Source organism: Schistocerca gregaria, chromosome 1 (assembly GCF_023897955.1).
Source record: "Schistocerca gregaria isolate iqSchGreg1 chromosome 1, iqSchGreg1.2, whole genome shotgun sequence".
In the NCBI taxonomy this organism is placed as follows: domain Eukaryota; kingdom Metazoa; phylum Arthropoda; class Insecta; order Orthoptera; family Acrididae; genus Schistocerca; species Schistocerca gregaria.
In genome coordinates, this window is record NC_064920.1 from 1,073,154,129 (window position 1) to 1,073,172,586 (window position 18,458).

At 41.6% G+C, this 18,458-nt stretch overlaps 1 protein-coding gene across 1 annotated transcript in view; it reads right to left on the reverse strand.

The window, feature by feature from the left end:
• Nucleotides 1-7,520: 7,520 nt before the first annotated feature.
• Nucleotides 7,521-18,458, reverse strand: part of LOC126281668 (putative inorganic phosphate cotransporter) — a 130,709-nt gene continuing 119,771 nt past the window's right edge. The window contains exons 9-10 of the mRNA XM_049980823.1: nt 8,579-8,714; nt 7,521-7,742 (exon numbers count right to left, since the gene is read on the reverse strand). Of these exons, the coding sequence (XP_049836780.1) occupies nt 7,717-7,742; nt 8,579-8,714 (162 nt within the window). The 3' untranslated portion in view covers nt 7,521-7,716. The remainder of the gene's footprint in view (nt 7,743-8,578; nt 8,715-18,458) is intronic.

Below are 18,458 nucleotides of genomic sequence, written 5' to 3' on the forward strand. Positions count from 1 at the left end.
GCAGACATCATGGACGTTGACTCCGCTACGGTGAGGGTCCGAACAGGGGAAATACGCAGATCATCAGGAATGGGCGTCGCCATCGGTTCATCAGCATAAAATTGGCGATAATGTTTAGCAAAGGCAGACACCACCGCCGCCTGTGTTGTGTGGTGAACACCATCGGAGGTCGTGATGTTGGGGACGAAAAGTCGACGTCGACGACTATGGTCGGATGCGGCATGGATTGTGGATGGGGTTTCGTCGTGGAGGAGGTCTTGTCGGGAACGCACCACGACACCATGCAGTCGTGCACGTTGAAGAGAGAGGAGACGAGCTTTAGTTCGTTGCCGTTCCCTATGGGTGTCAGGTGATGGAGGGAGCGCATCGAGCTCACGGAGGACGGCGTAGTGAAAATTTGTGGTGTCTCGATGCCATGCTGCTGCTTCCTTACCACATTGTATGAAGGCCTTTCTGATCCCAGTTTTGGCACATTTGAGGCACCAATGGAACGTGGATGTGTACTGCGGAGGGCGTCTTTCGCAAGACGCCCATGTAGTGGCAATACATTGTCGGCAGTGTGTATCATTAAGGAGGGAGGTATTAAGCTTATAGTAACCTATGCTGCGCCACACTGACTGAGGTGGCAGAGCCAGGGAGCAAATGACGGCGCAGTGGTCAGAAAATGCAAGGGGCAACCGTTCAGCTTGGGCGACGTCATTGCCAAGGTGGGCAGAGACATAAAACCGGTCCAGTCTGCTCGCAGAATGTGCTGTATAATGGGTAAAACCGGGAGTATTGCCACGAATTTTCTCCGAAACGTCCACTAGATGGAAATCTTCGATTAAGGTGAGAAGCGCCGGGCATGGGGAATAACCAGGCATTTGGTCCTGCGGATGTAGGACACAGTTGAAATCGCCTCCCATGATAAGGCGATCATAGGGGCGCCACGTCATGTCCGAAGAAAGTGGACCGCTGCCGACGGTTCGTGGAGCCAGACGGAGCGTAGATATTGATGACGCGCGTGTCGAAGATGGTAACAGCCATGCCTCTTCCACAGGGAAGGATTGTCGTGTCCTTGAGTGGGATTCCTTCGCGTATGTAGAAAGCCACTCCACGCCCTGATTGATCGCATGTGGACGTGTATGAGTCGTAGCCGTAGACTGGTGGTAGAGTGGCAACGCGTACTTCCTGAAGAAGGGCGTCGTCGACGTCAGAGGCCCGAAGCATGTCACATAGGAGTTGCAGCTTGGGTGCAGTGCCGATCATGTTAATGTTTAGTGTGGCAAACCGATACGTTTGTTTCAGCGGTCGTGGACGCGCATCTACCATCACCAAGGGAAGTAAGAGGAGGGCACCGACAGGAAGTCCCGTCCCATCAGCTGCAGAACTGAGCCACGACTCACGCCCGGTCTCACAGCTTTACTTCTGGCAGTATCTACGAACCTTCGCAGAAGAGCTTCTGTAAAGTTTGGAAGACAGGAGACGAGATACTGGCAGAAGTAAAGCTGCGAGACCGGGCGTGAGTCGTGCTTCGGTAGCTCAGATGGTTAGCCGGCACGGTAGCTCAGCGTGTTCGGTCCGAGGTTTAGCTGCCCCTGTAATAAAAAAACTGAGTTCCTCGATCAACAACGAACGTAAACGGATGTCTTACGACGTCCATCCCCAGCAGATAAAAAACAAAACAAAAAAAACAAAAAAAGATGGTAGAGCACTTGCCCGCGAAAGGCAAAGGTCCCGATTTCGAGTCTCGGTCGGGCACACAGTTTTAATCTGCCAGGAAGTTTCAAGAAGTAACTTTTTTTTATTTGGTGCAAAGCAAACAAGCGTGAATTATCGCACCAGAAGGAATAAACGAGGTTAGTGACCACAGCAATCAAGTCCACAACAACAAGAAGTATTTACTTGTTGAAATAAACAATGAAGACATATTTCGTCGACGAAACGGAAGATTTCCGCGTGCTGATTCCGAGCATACGAGTGCAGCTGCAGCTTTGCCTCGCAGGACAGGGTTGGTCACCACATTACGGCAACGTCTACATAGCGGCTCATCGAGACATCGCTGCACCCATACGACGTTATCAGCAGCCCGGTGCAGCTACTTGTGATACTGATTAAGCGAGCTGTAATCAGCCCAAAACCCCGAAATACCATTGTTAGTAGTTTCTCGTGCGGAAGTTGATAGAAGCATGTCTCACTAATTGTGTAGCTGTGTTACAACGTAATCTTATTGGCAAAGGGATTTTTAGGTTTATATATATTTTTTCTACGTTGTATGTCTGTTTCTACATGTAAAATAGCAGAAATAATCTCCTTTAAGCACAAATAGACGAATTAAAAATGTTAACAAACGAAAATGGAGGAATTACAAAATGGCGCTCGAGCTCAGTGGGAGGAATTAATACAATTAGACACGATAGCTACGAAAATAGGCTCTTCAAATACTTAGTTAGATTACCTAAGGATTTGCGGACTGTAATACGAAAACAATGCGGTATAGTGAACAGGAAGGACGTTGCAGAACATTTTAAAGAGATAGGCGCTAAAACAAAACGATCGTAGAGGAACGATCCAGTCTGGAGCTACTTACATGAACAGCTGAATCTCACAGATATGAAATGGTGTAGAAGCATTAGAATAAAATAAGGAACTTGTTGAAATAACTAGTGATCCGAAAAGCAAGGCTAATTTGGATAAGCGTTTGCACGTATTAGTAGAACAAAAGATGAAAAAGTAGATTCCGTCAGCGCTGCATCTAATTCTGTGGACAACGCTGCTGAACATCTTCATAAATTTCATAAGTTATGGGAAGATAGGAATTTAGAAATAAGACCACAGTATCTAACTGGGTTATCAACTCATCCGATAGAATTAGTGCAGAAAGGAAATGGAAAAAATTGGTTAAAACAGTTTTCGAATTTGAGCCCTATAGTGAGATACATTCAATACTTTCGATCTTCACACAAGCGGAATGGAGAACCACTCTTTCGCAAGAATTGCGATGATTTCCAGTGGAAATTTAAAAGAAAGAATTGGCCACCGAGACACAAGAAAAATTAACTCTGGATTTAGTAATTTCTAAGGACTATATCAGTACATGGGGTGGCTATAGTGGCATTTGACTAGATCTAAATATTTTCACAACCCTTAGAGGAAAAAACTTAGTACCGGCCCTGGTATTACCTTACTTTTTACAGAGAGAAATTTGGTAGAGAGGATGAACTAATGTAGTAATCTCTTAACTTTTATAGAACGCCTAGACACAGTAAATAAAGAAAGGGGAGATTTCACTCAAGGACAGAATCGACATAAAGAAAACAGCGAAAATAATCGTTATCCGCCGAAGTTTCAAAACACCCTGTATTGAATCAAGCATTGAAATTGGCATCAGACACTTCCAAATATGGTGTAGCTCGTGAACTGTTCCAAATTGAATAGCATCCCGAGATAGTGAATATAACACCACACCCTTTGGTAGCAAAGGTTTAAATAACCATGAACTCAAACAATTAAATAGTTACAGAGAAAGAATTGTTCACTGTTGTATGGAGCATAAAAATGTTTCAAACACTAATTTGGAGTTTGAGATCAACACATGTAGAGAAGATCAGGCCTTAGATTTCCTTGGCGAAAGAAGATTGCTGCATAGTCAATTAATAAAACTTAATTTTAGAAAAGGTTCTTCAGAAAATAAAGAACTAGATGCATTGTCACGATTACCGTTTGGCATGAACGAAATGACGAGAACTGGAGGACCAGGAGTTGCTTTTTCTATCAATTTCTTACCTTTAAATTCTACCAAATATGAATTAAGGTGGTTAGCCTTATGATAAAATATGATGTAAAGATAGATGAATATTTTAAAGAACAGCGACAACAATGCGACCAGGCAGTACTACTACAAGAAGAAAAGTTTATGTGGAGTATAAGCGAAGGAGCTTTATTTTGGAAGTTGCGAGAGATTATTCGTAAGGTCTAGGCAACCACGCATATGATAAATTAGCAGTGGAGGAAATTTTTTTTTCTTGCATGATAAACGAGAAAATCGTTTATACTATGCTACGACGCGCATATTAGTTATTTCAACTGAATGGGAGTAAAAGAAGTGTGTTAACACTACCCCTAAAACATAAGGCCACGTACTAACATATACGCGCAAATTAGATTACATTACACGCATACTGTTTGGGCGATGCTATGGTAGGCGACATTAGAGTAATACCCAACAAGAAAGCGCTAACAGCTATTTTAAAAAATGGCGAGCGAAGTTACTCCAAAAAACTCACGTTGTCTCCGATAACAATGCGCTATTGCATAAAAGATTTATATAAATGTAAGAAAAATGCGATAGTTATTAATATATTACGTTTCTTACTGTAAGGTGGAAGAATCGAAGAGCTGCTAAGTAAGGGTTTTGTACCTAATAATTGTTAAAATATGATTAAACAGAGATTAACAACAAACTAGGTGGTGTTCTCTACAGGTTTTAGGAAGCTGTATTTTATTATATGTAGCGAGTATTTGTAAATATAAATGAAAGAAAATGCTATAAATATTACGTAAACACTCTGCACTTGTCCATAGATTTTAAAGTAAGCGGTAGATTACCGTGTTCTTTGTACAAAAGAACAGGAACTTAATAATACTGAATAGGTTCTTGGCGAACAGCATTTAAAGATAAGCACCTGAGAAACAGGGATCGATATTAAATACTTCGATAATCTGTACAAACGTGTAAGGAATGGAATTACGAAAATTACAAAAAAAGGTACGTAAAAGTAGAAAGCAGGAAATTTGTGATTTAATTACCCAGGTAAATTCACTAGGGTACGACGACAGATATCGTAAGAAAGGTCAGAGACCTTGCATAAGTTTAAAATTATAAAATGAGATTATCCGAATTTGATGTAGGTAGAGAAGAGATGAAAGAAAGGCGACCTGACAGAAGGGATTGTCTACTCAGCGGTCAGCTGACCCATGGAAGGTAGGAGATGGGCCGTTTTTCTTTGGAAGGGAAACTGAAGGAACACGTACATCGAAAATACAACAATGTATGTACACAGTGTCTGCATAAAGAATAAGTTATAAGTGCGACTAGCACATAGGTACGAAGCTATAAACTGACTAGAAATCACACTAATGAAGTTATCTCCGAAACAGGTCGGAGCAAATATACTTACCAGTATGACATTCATTCTTTGAATTTCAGTTTCTGTACATGTTGGATAAAATACAAATCTGAGATTTGAAACCGTGCAAAGGAGAGTAGATTAAAATGTCAGTATGTAGCTTCTTACGACAAATAAAGACTGAAAATTTTACACCTCAACAAAGTTGAGAAAGTTATGTTGTTGCAACCTAATGAAATGAACTAAACATTGACTAGGAAAAATGTAATCGTGGAAGAGGCTGAGCAATCGTTGCAAATGCTTTGTGCGGGGTCTGGTGACAGTGTAATGATGTATGAGCAAAGTACCCGGCTGTTAATGTAGTAAAATATACAATGAAAAAGTCGTCCATTTCATTGTAATTTCGTGTTTAAATAAATCTTGCTTCAGAAGTTGGACCATTACGGAATACAGACTGTGGCTCACAATTGGTTCACACAGCAAATGGTCATTTTTCAAAGTGCTGAAAATGGCTATGATGTGGGATGTGAGTGGGGCATGGTTAAGTGCGGGAGGGGGGGGGGCGGTGTCCCAGGGAACAGTGTTGGAGCCACTCCTATTCTGTATTTATATAAACGATATGCCCTTTAGTACTATGGGTAGTTCTAAAATATTTCTGTTTGCAGATGACACTAGCTTGGTAGTGAAGAATGTTGTGTGCAATATTGGCTCTGTTTCAAATATTGCAGTTCATGACATAAGTTAATATCGTGTAGAAAATAAACTCTAAATCACAGTAAGACTCAGTTTTCAGTTTCTAACACAGCAGTACAACAAAACCCGACGTTTTAATTTCTCAGAATGGGCATATGATTGGTGAAACTAAAAAGTTCAAATTTCTAAGTGTACACGTAGCTAGTAAACTGTCGTGGAAAGCCAACATTCAGCATCTTGCTCAAAGACTGAGTGCTGCATTTTTTTAGTATTCAAACAAGTATCTGAAGTAAGTAATCGTTCGACACAAAAATTAGTCTACTTTGCTTATTTTCATTCGCGTATGTCTTATGGTACTATATTTTGAGGTAACCCTTCCAATTTTAGAAGGATATTTTTGCCTCAGAAACGGGCGGTTCGAGCAATAAGTGGTGTACGTTCGCGAATCGCTTGTCGATCTCTGTTCACTGGTCTGGGTATTTCGACATTGGCCTCTTAATATGTATATATTCTTTACTGTCGTTTCCTGTTAACATCAGCTTATTCCAAAGAAAAAGCAGCATCACTCAGTCAATACTCTGCAAAAATCCAACCTGCGTTTGGATCGGACTTCCTTACTCTTGTGCAAAGCGTTGTGCAGTGTACTACAACATCCATTTTCAATAATCTACCTCAAGAATTCAAAAGTTTTAGCTGTAATCCACACGCTTTCACATCGAAATTGATGAGTTTCCTCATGGTTCGCTCCTTCTATTCTGTTGAGGAGTTACTTGAAAAATTAAGCTTATTCTTGTTATATAATTGATTGCGTTTACAGAAACTTATTGCTTGACTTTTTTTTGGTTCATAAATATTTTAATTTTATCTGTTATTACATTTACGTTGCAATTTCAAGTACTGACACGTTCCATGACTGTGGAGATTTGCACCTCAACTTGGTCCTACGGAACTTGACGTGTAAATAAATAAATAAAAGAATATACACAACAGAGGAGTTAAATGATTTTAATACAACCCTCAAAATTGGATTTGGAGACCATTTCTCTATTGATGCACACTCTTTCCACATTCCTAGTGATTCTCCTTGACGATGTGACCTATGGGGTACAATGAATTAATGAATGAATCAATCAATCCCTATGCGAACGACTGCAAAAACAAGAGATGTGCATTAGGAACATGCCATCACAATTCTGTTTCCGATGTAGAATAAAAATATTCATGTGTCTACGGTCATACAAAAATGTTTTTACTTAGTATTAATGTGGGGCATCTTCAGAACTATATCGTGTATGACAGAGTCATTGAATAGAAAGGCGTTTCGGTTGAAGAGAAATTTATTAATTTCTTATATCACAGAAAAACATTGTTCTAATAGGAAGTAAACTCTTATCACAGCTTCTGGAGAGACGCTTCTCAAAACTGAAGCAGAAACAAGCCATGCAAAAACAATACCCGCGTCTCACACTTACACAGATATTACGGATTCCTCAGATCTCTTGGTCTCGACGGAATCACATCCTCATACATCAAAGTTCTTCAGGTAATTCACAGCAATGTCTGATAATACTTCATGGTAAGTTAGATAAAGTTATAGTTTCACAGCCACTTCACTTGTATCATAACTGTCAACCTTCTGTTGTAGGTGTAGTACTTATGCATATATGATGTGGATGCTACATTTTTTATTAGCATGTATGCTAATAAAGGTAAGGAATGGTAAGGAAATGGTAAGGAATAAAATAAAATATATTTCTTCCAAGTGACTTTGGCATGTTACTCAAGCTGCAGAAAAGGTGTATGTTTCGCAAAGTTGTCCTTCCCTGTGTCTTCTTTATGTGAAAAGCTTTATTGTGAAGAAACGTGTGTTTCTCTCACTGTATTCCAATTGGCTACTGGCGTCACTTAGAGTGGCTCAAGCTGCAACCTTTTCTGTACTTTCTGGAAAAGAAAAAAAGAAATTTCATTTGTTACTTGTGAGTTAACAATATGGTCCACTAATTTAAAAGTGCTTGTCATGTACAGTATTTCCCGACAGCACGAATTTAAACGCAGAACTGTCAGCGCTCTCAAGTGTTCCATCCCAGCATTTGCTTCGACATGGCTTTATAGAAAAATGGAGACCTGCCGTTTTTAGGTGTCTTCGTCCGTAGAAAAGGTGACGGTTTCGTGGGTCACAATGTGTTCCTTAAACAACACACACTGATCTATATCTGCAAAGTAGGAGCTGCCACCACCCATCCCAACGCAGTGGTGCATTACCGACTCTTAGTCACAGGGCGAGAGTTATCTCAGATCCAGAGACCATATCAGCAAAGCTTATACGTCTTCACATTACGGGTACTCTGATTAACAGATTCGAAATGCGTTTCAGCCGGCACATACTAAACCTCAAGAACAGCCAGAAGAAACGGACAATTCCGTCTTCTTATTTCAATATTCAAGCGTTCTGTAACCTTCTGAAGTGCAATGAAATCCACGGGTCGAATACTCTCAAGTATTAATTCAGCTGGCGCCATGTTGCAAAAGTAAACTAGACGTGATTGGACTCAAAATTTTCACGCCTATGTGCACGATTACTGGCGCAAATTGCATGCAACTGGCGCACGCAAACGTGCCCATGTAAGCACTATACAGATACATGCTACCAAACACCACGATTCGGCAACTGATAATAAATATTAACGGAGTATGAAAATATACTAACAACTTCGAGAGAACTTCTAGTAGCACTTCAGATCTAGTAGCACTAGACCTAAAGTATTCAAGGAACTCACCTTTTTTCTTTCCTCTCAAATAGTTAGGGGCGTTCCAAGGTTGAACTTCACCATCAGCGAAAATAACGAAAATCAGATTGCCCACGAAGAAGACTCCAGCTGCCGTGAGGAACACAATTCTCCACTCTTGAATGGTCTGTTGGAAAGAATTCAGAAAAGCTCAAAGTTGATGGAACAAAAGTTCTCACAAGTTGATGATAAAGATCTCCAGTCACTATTTTACTTTAACTAATAAACTCAGAAGTCACAGCCAAACTAAATAAAACTGGCTTCTCACTAATTTGTGCAGAAACGCAGCTGTAGTAGTTAAGCAAGTAGTGGGGTAAAAAGAGTTCTGGCACACTTTGATGTGAAACAGATATGATCGTTAAATTGAGAAATTAATTACCCCCTCCACTAAACTACTGTTATGTAAATTAATTTATGACTCCCTAGATATACCTGTTGCCATGGTAATTTATTTATGACCCCCTGGGAAAAATTCATCCCTCTGAGAAACTCCCAGCCCTTCCCTTCCTCCTCCACTGCTCCTCTGGAAAATGGACATTTTTTGTCACCCGTTCCCAGTTCTGTTCTGAAATCCATTTCATCTCACTGGGAAATCCCCCATCTGTCCCCCCTCCCACACTTTCCCCTCTCCCCACCCCCATCTTGAAAATGGCAGAAAGACTCAATGTGGGCTGAGAGGAAAGATTTCATGATGCGAAATTCAAATCAATGTCAATAATATATTGTATAATTCAAATTGCATACTCTTTATTTAAGGAGAGACAAAAGGCAAATGGTCTCAAAAATCGATTTTTAGATTTTTTCGTATTTGATGTACCTGCTTTTTCTGCATAAAATAGTTTTTGTTTGTTATAAATAAGACAATTTTTTCTGAGCTATGATGGTTTTCCTATGCTCTGTGCAATCTGGCATTTAAATGCCATGCCTCCTTTTTTGCACTATGCAGAGATAATGCACAGCTGACCTTTACTCCTTTTATGTTATTTCCTGCTTATATTGCTTTATCATGTCAAGGTTTCCTACCCAGTATCTACTACCAATTCTCATTGTTCTGACCATGTTTGCTTTTGTTTTCGAGCGCTATAGGCTGTACTTTATAAAGATTTTTGTGAGAGAAGTAAGTGCTGATTTACATGTTCCCTGGTTTTGTACGTTTTTATAAAAGTGTGGCAACTAAAGTAATTGTCACCTAAATTAAAATTCACAGGAAAAAAATACGTAAAGGTAAATGAGATTGGTGGGTCAAAGGCACCAAGAATATTGGACATAAAGATTATCAGCACCTCAAGAAAGAAACTGCAGTGTCTTCAAGGAGTTTTCTTCCAGTCACCTTGGGAAGATGAACACTCATTTGGAAAAATGTGACCCTTAGCGTGCCTTGTGATTTCATTTCCAAAAATACTGCGAGTGGACTAAATGGTGGTGACGTATCCTTGGGAGAGAATCAGTGTCTCCACAAAGTGATTGTGTCTCACCTGATATAAAATTGTACAATATATGGTGCAGTTTCTACAACAATGACATCAGAAGTGACAAATAATAATTGGCATGAGAACAACATAAGGCTGGTTTATGCTCTCAGGTGTATTGTTAAACCGACGGAGGCAGGCAAACTCTTACACTATGTGATCAAAAGTATATGGGCAGATGGCTCAAAATCGCACCATCCATCGGTAATGCTGAAAGTCAATATGGTGTTGGCCCATCCTTAGTCTTGATAACAGCTTCCAATCTCTCAGGCATACATTCAGTCAGGTGCCAGAAGCTTTCTTGTGGAATGGCAGCCCATTCTTCATGGAGTGCTGCACTGAGGAGAGGTATTGATGTCGGTCGGTGAGGCCTGGCACAAAGTCGGCGTTCTAAAATATCCAGAAGGTGTTCTTAAGGATTCGGGTGAGGAATTTGTGCTGACCAGTCCATTACAGGGATGTTATTGTTATGCAACCACTCTGCCACAGGCCATGCATTATGAACAGGTGCTCAATCGTGTTGAAAGATGCGGTCTACATCCCTGGATTGCTCTTCAACAGTGGTAAGCAAGAAGGTGCTTAAAACATCAATCTAGGCCTGTGCTGTGACAGTGCCACCCAAAACAACAAGGGGTTCAAGCCCCCTCTATGAAAACCATGACCACACCTTGATACCACTGCCTCCGATTTTTATTGTTGTCACTACACATGCTGGTAGATGACATTCATTGGCCATTCATCATTCCCACACCCTACCATCGGATTACTACACCGTGTACCATGATTTGTCACTCCACACAATCTTTTTCCACTGTTCAGTCAACCAGTGTCTACACTCCATACACCAAACGTCGTTTGGGATTACTAGCTTGATGTGTGGCTCATGAACAGCTGGTCGATCATGAAATACAGGTTTTACCACCTCCTGCCTAACTGTCATAATACTTGCATTGGATCCTGATGCAGTTTGAAATTCCTGTGTGATGGTTTGCATAGATGTCTGCCTATTACACATTACAACCCTCTGCAACTGGTGATGGTCTCTGTCAGTCAACAGACAAAGTCGGCCTGTACGCTTTTGTGCTGCACCTGTCCCTTCATGTTTCCACTTCACTATTACATCAGAAACAGTGGACCTTAGGATGTTTAGGAGTCTGGAAATCTCGCATACAGATGTATGACTCAAGGGTCACCCAATCACCTGACACGTTTGAAGTGTTTGATTTCTGCAGAGCGGCCAGTTTTGCTCTTTCACGATGCTTAATGATTACTGAGGTCGCTAATACGGAGTACCTGGCAGTATATGGCAGCACAATGCAACTAATATGAGAGATGTATATTTTTGGGGGTGTGTGGATACTTTTGATCACAAAGTGTATCTGAATTACTTGACATTCCAAATCCAACTGCAATATTTATGACTTACAATAAAATTATTAGAACTGCTGTTGCTGAAGTTTGTAATGTTTCAATGATGGAAGCAGCTGAAGAACAACTCAGGAAAAGCAATGACGATGAAAGTGATGATATTCGTGCATGTTTTCATGGCAGGTGTCAGAAAAGTGGCCACTCTTCACTAAATTGACACCTACAGCATTTGAAACATGCAAGGTATTGATGCAAAATTTGTGGCACTGAAAATGAAAGTGTGTGAATATCACTGTCACATGAATTATCCTGGTCCAAGTGGTGGGATAGAAGTAGCAGTAGTTTTTAAGGTTTTTAATCGTTCAGTGGCAAACAGAGGTGTCACACACACAGTATTTAGAGGACGGTGACCAGAAGGCTTGCAACCTGATACGTATGGAACAAACCTCTGGTCCTAACGTCACACTTTCTAAATTAGAATGCATTGAGCATGTCCAGAACAGAATGGTGTCCAGATTGAGAAGATTATTAAAAGAAAAGTCGAAAATACTACAGGAAGATGGGAAGAAAGTAGTTGGTAAAGGTCGCTTGACAAATGTTGAAATACATAGATCACATAATTGTTATGGCTTGGCCATAAGAAATGTTGGGCTTGCAGAAAAAATGAAAAAGCCTTATGGACTATCTTTTTCCATAAGCTTTCCACAAATGAAATTCATCCACACTGTCTTTGTCTGAACGACTGTGACACTTGGTGCTAGTATAGAAGAAGTGCAAAACATGACCACAAATATTCTTTATCTGCAGCAGTAATGAATGAAATTAAACCTACATTTAGATATTTTCGTAAAGACACTTCATTGTAGAAATGCCTTCATGGCCAAACGTATTAGGAGTGATTTAAAATGGAATGATTATATAAAGTTGATCGTCGGTATAGCAGATGCCAGACTGAGATTCATTGAAAGAATCCTAAGGAAATGCAATCCGAAAACAAAGGAAGTAGGTATATGAGAATGCAGGCCTTCTCGGCGAATCTTGATGATAAAGTCTTCTCGGGTTGACATCCGAGTCAATGTGTTGTTCTCCAGCAACGTTTCAGCAAGTTTCTTACTTGCCACCTTCAGGCGAAGTGTCGGGTTCACGTCTCGTCCGGGTCTTTGTAGCCGCTGGACCACGGGCATCTCTGCATCCTTGGCGCGGGTCGGGCCAATCAGGCGCGAGCGGAATCGGCGCGATGGCGCGTGGGGGGGGGGGGGGGGGGGAGGGGGGGGGGGAGGGGCCCCGGGCGCCGGGGCCTGGCGTCTCGTCTCGGTGCGGCCTGTTTATTCCATACGCCGCCACCGACCTACCTCCATCGGAGCGCTCTCGTCTCATTCTTGATAATGCTGTATTCCACGCGCTGCTGAGTTGGAAGCCACTGTCCCGATTGACCAGGTTGTCACTAACCCGTATCTCCACTGCCTCTTTAATAATTGAGTCCCAGAAACCTTTCGTTCTACACAGTCTCTTGGTTTCTTCAAACTGAAACGTGTGTTCTTCACTGAGGCTGTGCTCCGCTACGGCGGATTTTTCTTTTTGTCCGAGGCGGACGCTTCTCACATGTTCAGAGATGCGTTGCGTTATGCAACGCTGCGTCTGCCCAAAATATTGTTTCCCACATTCACAGGAAATACTGTAGACACCCGGAGTTCTCAGACCCAAGTTGTCCTTCATTGAGCCCAGCAAATTTCTGATTTTTGTTGGAGGACGGTTTTTATCTTGTTCTTCTCCAGTATCCTGGCAATCTTGGCCGTGGGTGGTCCAGTGTACGGGAGGGATGCCAGACCTTTGTTGTTCTCATCTTCCTGAAGGTTCTTCTCCCTCTTCTTCTTCTTGCTCATATGGAGAGCGCGTCTAATCTGCGTGTCGGAGTATCCATTCTTCTGGAAGGTTTTCTTCAGGTGCTGAATCTCAGCAGATAAACTGTCCTTGTCGCATATGTCATGAGCTCTGCGGACCAGGGTAGTGAGCACGGATTTCCGTTGTGCTGGGTGATGGCAACTGCTGGCGTTGAGGTATAGGCCTGTGTGCGTTTTGTTTCGGTAGACCGAGTGTCCCGGCGTGCCGTCCGTTTCCTTCTTTGTAAGGATATTGAGGAAGGGTAGGCACCCATTTTCTTCCATTTCCATTGTGAACTTGATGTTCTCGTGTATGCTGTTCAGATGGTTCAGAAATTCCGTTAGAGTGTCTTCGCCGTGCGGCCAGACCGCGAAGGTATCGTCCGCGTACCGATAAAAAACCTTGGGTTTAAGGCTTGCTGTTTCCAAGGCAATATCCTCGAAGTATTCCATGTACAGATTAGCGATACATGGTGCCAGTGGGGATCCCATAGCGACTCCATCCACCTGTTGGTAAAATCTGCCGCCACACTGGAAATATGTGGTGGTGAGTGCATGGCGGAACAATTCCAATGTGACTTCGTCGAAATGATTTTCCAGTAGTTTCAGGGAGTTCTCTAACGGTACCCTTGTGAAAAGGGATACAGCGTCAAAGCTGACCATAATATCGTTACGGAGAAGATAGATAAACTCCAGTGGAAGACTCTGCAGGAGAGACGCTCAGTGGCTCGGTTCGGGCTTTTGTTAAAGTTTCGAGAACATACCTTCACCGAAGAGTCAAGCAGTATATTGCTCCCTCCTACGTATATCTCGTGAAGAGACCATGAGGATAAAATCAGAGAGATTAGAGCCCACACAGAGGCATACCGACAATCCTTCTTTCCACGAACAATACTAGACTGGAATAGAAGGGAGAACCGATAGAGGTACTCAAGGTACCCTTCGCCACACACCGTCAGGTGGCTTGCGGAGTATGGATGTAGATGTAGATGTAGAAAATTTAGATGAATGTGGGAATTCTGTCATTTGGACTGAGCTACCGAAAACTGTACTTCTTCAGATTTGTGACACTATTTTATGATTCAGTGAGGGTGTAACAAGAAAACTGTATGTTTTGGAAATATTGAGCATAAAATCCAGTGAAAGTACTGCAAAATCCTTGGTCCAGATGGATAAAGAGAGAATTTTGCAAATCAGATATTGCTAATTTAAAACAAGATAGACAGAAAAGAAGAAGGACCAAGAGAGGAAAATAAAATCAGTATGATTCAGATGGTGCTCAGCACGGTCGAGGTAACCGTTAGTGGTAAGTAATTCTTGTCAGTAAATACACTAAAAGTGCAAGCCCAAACTTTAAATTAATTTTTGTCAAAACTAAAATTTTTTTCAGATACCATTATTTTCTAAATTAATTGAATTAAATGTATGAAATTGGGTCCATTTGTACACTGGATGGCAACAACTTATTACAAGTAAACTGAGATCCACCACCCCAACAAAAACTGTTTTATAGTAGTGAATGTACTAAAAAAAGTGAAATTTTAGCAGTGAAATAAAAAAAAGTATTTCTTTAAATCCATAAGAGGTATTTTGTTTATTTTACTTGTAAATGAAGCATATATGTTCATTCATATATGTTCATTTAATAAAAATTTAACTGCTTTAACACTTTTAGTTCTATTGAAAAGTGTACCTACTCAAAGGGTGAGATAGCATTGGCAGAAAAGGGATTGAAATTCCAGTTCACCCCCCCTTAATCAGTTTGTGGAAGACATGGTTCCCATGCTTAAGTAGAGCTCTTTTCTGCGTCCCCTCCCCCACTTCCTATGATGAAATGACTGTCAGCGCTCAGGGATGGAATCACATGTGGTATATTAACTGCCGTTTTCGATACTAAGTACCAACTACAGACCGGACGTCAGCGTCCTTCGATTCTGATCTCTGGGAAACCAACTTCACTCTCTGTCATGTGGTTACTTCCTGTTGTTACATTTGCACCTCAAACCTGTAGACCAAGGTGACGTGCCTATCATGCCTGAGGGACCTCCATTAGTTCTCGTGGTTGCTGACCAAAGCATCAGGTGGAGGCATTCCCTTGATCAAGAAATTCCAGATTCGCTACCTGTCTCTGTCTCTATTAAGTGGTTTCTTTCTGTTTATGTGAACACATGAATGAACATGTCCAAAAGTACAGAAAGAGGTCTTCATCCCTCCTCAAAAACTGTGCTCTTCTTGGTCTAGTGGTAACATCTTTGACTGGTAATCATTGGTCCAGGGTTTAAAGCCTGCCACCACTTTAAATTTTGATTAATAATCAGCATTGGTGGCCGAAGACTTCCAGTATAAGGCGTCACACTTATTCTGCCAGTGGCCTTTACGACTGTAATGGGCACTACACACTAAAGTTTGAATAGTTAGGCTCGAGCGCCCGAGTGCTATGGCACCACAATATATGTGTTCGTTACACTCAGCTTAATTGAGCGACACAGAGATGTGTCTGGTCTGAATGTTTGGCTACGTTTTTCATCATAGGGGCCAGCTCACACCTGTTGTAAACTCAACTTCTAAGCTGAAATAAAATACAAAAAACCATGCAAGCAGTTATTGCGGTGAAATTTCAAATGTTGAGTCACTCATGATGATTTGTAATTTGAATAAGTAGTTTATTTTTCTACAATATCGAGTGAGAAAATGCTCCTGAAGCCGGAAGAATCAGCAATTATCAAAGGCATAGGAATGAAGAAGGCAATAGAAACAACTGCATTATAGACACATAATGTGTATCCACAGGTCATGTGGCTGGTAATTGAACAACTGTGATGATCTCTTCATTGGCAAAAGATTCTGTAGTAGTCCCCTATTCGAATCTCTGGGTGAGATCGACAAGGGCGAGGTGCCCATGAGAAAAAGAAAAAAAAAAACCAACGAAAGGATAACGTTTTACGAGTCGGGGCATGGAATCTCAGAAGCTTGAATGTGGTTAGAAAGCTAGAAAATATGAGAAGAGAGTCTACATATAGTAGGTGTCAGTGAAGTGAAATGGAAAGAATTTCCAGTTAGATGAGTATAGGGCAATATCAACAGCAGCAGAAAATGGAATAAGTGGAGTAGAATTTGTCTTGAATAGGATGGTAGAGCAGCTTTGTGATAGGGTTCTTCTTATCAGAATCCAGCAAACGAACACCGACATTGATAATTCAGGTATACATGCCGTCACTGCAAGCTGAAGATGAAGTTATATAGGGAGTATATGAGTATATTGAAATACACTCCTGAAAATGGAAAAAAGAACACATTGACACCGGTGTGTCAGACCCACCATACTTGCTCCGGACACTGTGAGAGGGCTGTACAAGCAATGATCACACGCACGGCACAGCGGACACACCAGGAACCGCGGTGTTGGCCGTCGAATGGCGCTAGCTGCGCAGCATTTGTGCACCGCCGCCGTCAGTGTCAGTCAGTTTGCCGTGGCATACGGAGCTCCATCGCAGTCTTTAACACTGGTAGCATGCCGCGACAGCGTGGACGTGAACCGTATGTGCAGTTGACGGACTTTGAGCGAGGGTGTATAGTGGGCATGCGGGAGGCCGGGTGGACGTACCGCCGATATACACTGTACTAGTGCCGACGTTGTGCATGCTCTGTTGCCTGTGTCTATGTGCCTGTGGTTCTGTCAGTGTGATCATGTGATGTATCTGACCCCAGGAATGTGTCAATAAAGTTTCCCCTTCCTGGGACAATGAATTCACGGTGCTCTTATTTCAATTTCCAGGAGTGTAGTTGATATACAGCACCTGTTAGCAGTGTGGCTGCTGTGTAAGAGCACAAGAGCACGTGAACATCGGAACTTACGACAACTTGCGGTTTTATTGGTTATTTTTCTTTGAATGCTGTTAAACGTAACGTAGATGCTGCAATGAGAAAGATATGGCACTTAAATCTAAGCCGCTACTGCTCCTCTAGACACCATGAAACTTCCATCAGGGTCGCGAGCACACCTGCAGTTGTGTACGTTTTACTGAGATTTGCGCATGCGCAGTTGGTGTGACGTAATTGTCTTAGGTGCCAAATACAAACGGATTTGATAAACAATGTGCACGGTTCACGATTTGCACAACAGCAAGTTTACATCAGGTGGTAGCGCGCTGAAGCAGACTTCTATCTCCGTTAATTCGGCATAAATCCCGCTAGATGACAGCACACTCTTCAGATACGCCAGTTGACTCACGATACAGTAAAATGAGATCGTATGTCAGTTACGTTATAGTTATACTGACAGAAAAACCTATTTTGTGGACTTCTGAATGAATTATAGTGTATTAAGTTTTAATTTTATCATACTGTAATCCATTTGAGGTGCTAAGAATCATAAGGGCCTAAAGCAGATCACAATCGATTGTGAGACTGTAGCATTTATTCATGTTTCTGGAATCTGTTGATTTTATCGTGAGTCAGGTTTATCTGTGCTGTAGGCCCACACTGTATGTATGAAAATTCATGAAAAGCTCTCTGATATTCTCTTAAATGTGGGATCGGCGACGTTGTGCTTGTGTGCTTTAGGTCCTTACCTATCTCAGCGCCTTATTTGTATTCCAGTGAAGTGACAACTATGGTCGATGTTAGTATTCGAGTTTAATCATTTCCATAAATGTCAGTTTGTGTTTAGAATTCGTTGTTTACTGTACGGGGATAGGCTTTCGTATGCAGCGTAAACATAAAATATGCTGAATCTATTTGAAACGCTAGCAGAAAAGTAAAGCTACGATAACAGGTCGTGCATTGGTATCTAAGTCGGTAGAGCACTTATCCCGCGAAGGACAAAGGCCTAGGTCTGGCATACAGTTTTAATCTGCCAGGAAGTTTCGTTCAACGTGCACTCCGCTGTAGAGTAAAAATTTTTCTCTGGGAGCAGAAAAGTAAATTACCAGGAAAAGTTAGCCGCAAGGGAACCATGGCCTCCGAGGCCAGATCCGTTTACTGAGAGAGCGACGAAATCAAATAAGCGTGAGTACAAGCGAACAGTTAACATGGAACTGAACAATGGGCATAAGTTGTTGTGTGGATGTAATGTAAGAATATCTGATCTTTAGCCCGGAAGTACATTCGTGGACTAACGCACCTTTTAGGGATCTTGTTCATTTGTTCAAAAAA